A 5300-nucleotide genomic window follows, 5' to 3' on the forward strand; every position below is an offset into this window, starting at 1 on the left:
AAATTTTAATGCCCTCTTGATCTTAATTCTTAAATGTATATATTTGATTTTTAATTTTGATAGGGAGAATTTCAATCGTTGATAAAAAGTACTAAGTAAATGATTTTTTTTTTTCATTTTGTGTGCCAATTGCAAACAGATCAATCCACCTCGTAGGCTTGTCAAGACAACAGCCTGTCTAAAACAATGTTGAATGGTCCATCAATAAGAAAAGAAAAGTTGGATTTTTTACCTTGGACTTATATCCCACAAAATATTAAAAGCTTAAATTTATCTCTTTAATTTTCATTGAATTAATGGTAAAAAAAAATTACTGTAAAATCTTATCCCTTCATCAAAATTTCCTATAAGTAATTCCCCCCTCCCCTCCAAATATCCGGCGGTACAGACTTTATAAACTACTAGAAATTTCCTCTTAACAATTTTCAGTGGTTTTTTGATTACCAGAAATGTGAAGGCACAAAATTTCTTTATTTACTGGAAATTTCGTCAACAAAATTTCCGGTACATTATTTATACTACCAGAAATTTTGTGCCTTGAAATTTCCGGTTGTTAATTTTATCTACCGGAAATTTCAAATTTTGAAATTTCTGCTACATAATATTTTTTATTTGTCGATTTTTTTTTAACTTTTTTTTAAGTAGGGATGGAAAAAACACCATTATGTATAGATTTGACTGGAACATTCACAACTGATCAAATTTTTGAGTCACGAGAAGCTGTCATATCATGGACAAGAGAGGTTGGCCAACAAAATCGAGTAGCTGTTATCACTACTCGCTCTGATATAGAGACCAAAAAGAGAGGAAGGAAGTCAAAATTAATTATTGGTTGTGATAAAGGTGAAAAATATAAGTCAAATAAAAGTAACACAAGGACTTCAACTAAAAGGTGTGGTTGTCCATTTAAACTTAGATCGAGACCATTAAAAAATGATGATGGATGAATTATTACTTTAATGTGTGGACTTCACAACCATGAGTTAGTGAATACTTTTGAGAATAATTCATTTGTGGGACGCATAAAAGAAGAAGATAAGAAACATGTTGACGAGCTGACAAAGTATCACGTTGCACCGAGTCACATCTTATCATCTTTTAGAGATCGAGATAAGGAGAATATGACTAATATCTCTCAAATTTATAAGCAACAAAGCACATATATAAATAATTTGAAAGGACCTAAAACTGATATGCAACATCTGTTGAAGTTACTTGAAGATGAGAAGTATGCTTGGAGTATGACTCATGAAGACTCCAACGTTGTGAGGGACATGTTTTGAACGCATCTAAATTCCACAACTTTGTTGAACATGTTCCCTCTTGTATTGATCATGGATAACACCTATAAAACCAACAAGTATAGAATCCCATTGTTTGAAATTGTTGGTGTAACTTCAACTGGGTTGACATTCAACATTGCATTTGCTTATATGGATTGTGATCTTCAAGAAAACTTTTGTTAGGCATTGGAGAAGTTAAATGAGTTGTTTGTTTCAAATACTTCATTTTCTCATGTGATTGTGACTGACAGAGAACTTACTTTAATGAATGCAATTTAAGTTGTATTTCCATCTTCAAAAAATTTACTTTGTCAACTTCATATCAACAAAAATGTTGGAGCCAAATGCAAACAATATATATTAAAGAAAGATATGTAGAAACTCATTCTAGAGTTGAGTAGGAAAATGGTTTATTGTTATGAAGAGAAGGAGTACGAGGAACTTTTGCAAATGTTTGAGCAAGCATGTGTCGATTATTTTCTTTGACTACGTCAGAGACTCGTGATTGAACCTTCACAAGGAAAGATTTGTTGAAGCGTAGACCAATCGAGTGTTACATTTAGGAAATACTACGACTAATAGGCACGTCATTAAAATTTTGCATTTTGTTTATATTTATACTTATATAGGATTAAACATTTATGATAGAATTTTTATTGAAATAATATCAAACCTTTTTTATGTTTGAATATTAGGGTTGAGTCTGCTTATTGGTCATTGAAGAGATTTTTGAAACACAGTAAAGGAGATTTCTATAAGGCATGGAATGGTATGAATGACATATTGAAGTTCCAAATTATTAAGATAAAAGGTTCATTTGAGATAAGTAAGGGTCGCAAAGAGCATATACACAACAATACATTCTATGAGAATTTGACTTGGGTTGTATCCAAGAAAGCTTTAACTGACATAGTTCATGAATACAAGAGATTCAACTATGTCGATAACGACAAAGCTCCGTGTTGTTGTATACTTAGAAACACTCATGAATTACCTTGTGAATGTGAGAAATGTTCAAGGGACAAAAAGGATAATCTTCTCTCATTTCCCTCATTTTATTCCTTCCCGAGAGAAATTCTGGGATTTGAATTATTTTCTCTCATTCTTTCTTTTTCCCCTGTAGCTAACTCTAAAAGAAATTACCAGCCCAATATTGTTCATCATCCCTACCAACTCTCCATTCTCCATTTCACTTCCAAAAGTAAAAGCTCACTAAAGTCCCTCAAATGTGCCCAGAAGCTTTGCATATAAGATTTTGGCTCTCCATCTTTGAGAATCAACCCATCTCAGTGAAGTAGAAAAAGAACAACTTAGAGAAGGGGATTTTCAAGTTGAAGTAGAGGATACAACTTAAAGAGGAATCCAAAACTGTGGGGACCAACTCATTCTTCAATCTGGGAAAATTCTAAAAGACAACTCTTAGAAATTATGAGTTTTTTCCTAGAACTGTGTACATCTTACGTGTGGGTTTTTTGGGTTTGTTTCTAGTTTTGCTTTACTAATTCGAATTGATTTCTTAGTTGAAATGATGAGATTCTTAGAAAAATGAGTGAGGGAAAAATTGAGAGGTTTAGTATGTAGAAAATGTTTGAAATGTGTATTTAGTTTTTCTAAATCCATTCAATCTACATATGTTGTGCGAATGATTGAAGGAATGAGGTAAATTGTTAATTGGCTAATTGATATTCCCTTTGTGTTAACGTATTCCCAAACCCTCTTATGTGTTTTCCTGCTTTTGATCAGTCTTAACCTTTGATTTTGTTTCCTCTATGTGCCTTTGATTTTGTTTCCTCAAGTTGCCTCTGATTCAGTTTTCATCTAGCTACCTCTTATTTCGTTTTCCTCTGGTTGCCTTTGATCCAAGTTTTCTGCTGACTAAGTGCCTCTAGTCCAAGCTTTCCTCTGATTGAGCTGCCTATGGTCCCATTTTTCTTATGATCATGCGACCTTTAATCCAAGTTTCCTCTTATCATAGTTTGCATCTAGTCATGCCTCTTATCCAAGTTTCCCCGATTAGAATTTGTAAACTAATAATTGCTTCCAATTAAATGATCACTTAATTAAGACTTCCTCTAAGGAATGATTAGAATTATAGTTATAAGTTTAGTTACAAAATTATGTTGTCATATGGAATAAACTTCCATTTGACTGGTGAAGAAATGCGCATTGTGTCCATGATATACATTGTGCATTACATACATGATGTCCATTATGCATTGCATATACAAGACATGGTAAGCATGATCAAGTATAAATGGTGAGACGTTTTAGCTTTGTTTCAGGCATGAAACAATGGATAAAGGTAAAACAATTGGAACGCCAATTGGGATTATGACCATACCACATTTACAAAAGACTCCAACCATCTGGGTTATCCACATCTGAGTGATTGGAGGAGTTTTTCATTATAAAGGAAATGTATATCATTGAGCTTTTCCTTAACTAAAAAAGAAAATGAAAACTAGAGACCTTTTCTAAATTGAGAAAAGAAAGAAAATGCACTTTTTCCTATTGAAAGAAAGAAAGATTCTAAATATTTGGCCTATGGCTAATATAAAACATATGTTATTTATGATAAGTTTTGATTGTTTTTGAGAAAACTATTTCAAGTTGCCCCTCCCCTTTTTAAGAGCTCACTGAAATTATTATCTCACCCTTATATTCTTATGTATTATAGCAAAGGAAAAGAAGTAAGGCTTGAAGTCGGAATCAGATGATATCACTTAGTAGTTATATTTTGTTTAAAAAGTAATATGTGATGTAATTTTGGTATTTCAAATGATGATTGTAAACCATAAATTTATATTTAAAATTTATTTTGTTGATTGTACCTTGCAATATTTTAATGACTTATTATGTTTTGTCAAAGTGTGTGAGTTTATTACCATATTCTAGACAATTGATGATGGTTATTATAATTTTTATTTAAAAGATATAAAAAATACTAAAATTAATTAATTAAGTAGTAACAAATATTTGTCACGTATATGAATAATAGGCTTCAGCGGCTTCTTTAGTTACTCATTGAACAGTAATAAATATTTATCTTGTGTATTTCTTTAATAAATCGTTTTCAATTTACCATGTTAAATAAATGAAACTTTTGAATGTAATAAAAAAAAAAACTTCAATATTTATCGCTAAAAGCTTTTGCTCGATTGAAAGTTAGTTAAAATAATATTTTTTATGAAAGTCTTATTTTGTGGTGAAGATTTGTATCATAATAAATAATAAAAAGACATTGTAAATAGTGTAGAATTTCATTTGTTTCACTTCAACATTTATTGCTTTTCAAGCTAGATACAAAGTTGCAGTGTGATGGAGTTGACAGAAAATATATGAAATTAGCACTTGCTCAGCTTTTTTTCTAAAAGTTGTGATAGTGTTTATAGAATTTACTATGTAAAAAAACACTTAAGATATATAACATAAGAAAAGAAAAAAAAAAAATTCTTTAATAAAGTCACGCGGTAGAAATTTAAGAAGAGATAAGTAATGGATTTTGTAAGACCCATAATTTTAAAGTACCATTTATGTATTTTTGGTGTATTTTGGATTTTGGCTCGGAGGCTTTTAAGCCAAAGTTAATAATATTTTGGAGTTTTATAATCAAAAAGATATTTCGATGCCAATTAAAATTTCTCGTCGATAAATAAATTGAAATTAACTGCGGTGAATCCTTTACGGATAATTCTATGCGTTTCGGGCGAAACGGTAATTTAACAAATATCTAGATATTTTGAGATATTTGTTAAGTTATATTTATTATCTATATATGTTTGTTTGGAGGGAAAAAGAAAGGAAAACTAGAAGGAAAGAAAAGGAAAAGAAAATAGTATAAAAGGGAAAGAAGGAAAAAGGGAGAAAGGAAAAACAAAGGAAAGAAAAAGAAAGGAAAGAAAACCGCAATTTCCATCGTCTTCTTCCTCTCCCGCGGCCAATTTCCCTCCTTTATCCCATTTTCATTTTCGTCGCTTTCCTTTCTTCAAAAATAGTAACCCAAGGTTGGGTGAGAGT

General features: G+C 31.0%; 1 protein-coding gene across 1 annotated transcript; it reads left to right on the forward strand.

Annotated features, from left to right (window-relative positions):
- The first annotated feature begins 959 nt into the window (after nucleotides 1-959).
- On the forward strand, nucleotides 960-1283 carry LOC101505994 (uncharacterized). Its single transcript, XM_004517053.1, has one exon. The coding sequence runs from the start codon at nucleotides 960-962 to the stop codon at nucleotides 1281-1283; it is 324 nt and encodes a 107-aa protein (XP_004517110.1).
- Nucleotides 1284-5300: the final 4017 nt, after the last annotated feature.

Source organism: Cicer arietinum, unplaced genomic scaffold (assembly GCF_000331145.2).
Source record: "Cicer arietinum cultivar CDC Frontier isolate Library 1 unplaced genomic scaffold, Cicar.CDCFrontier_v2.0 Ca_scaffold_4755_v2.0, whole genome shotgun sequence".
Classification (NCBI taxonomy): Eukaryota; Viridiplantae; Streptophyta; class Magnoliopsida; order Fabales; family Fabaceae; genus Cicer; species Cicer arietinum.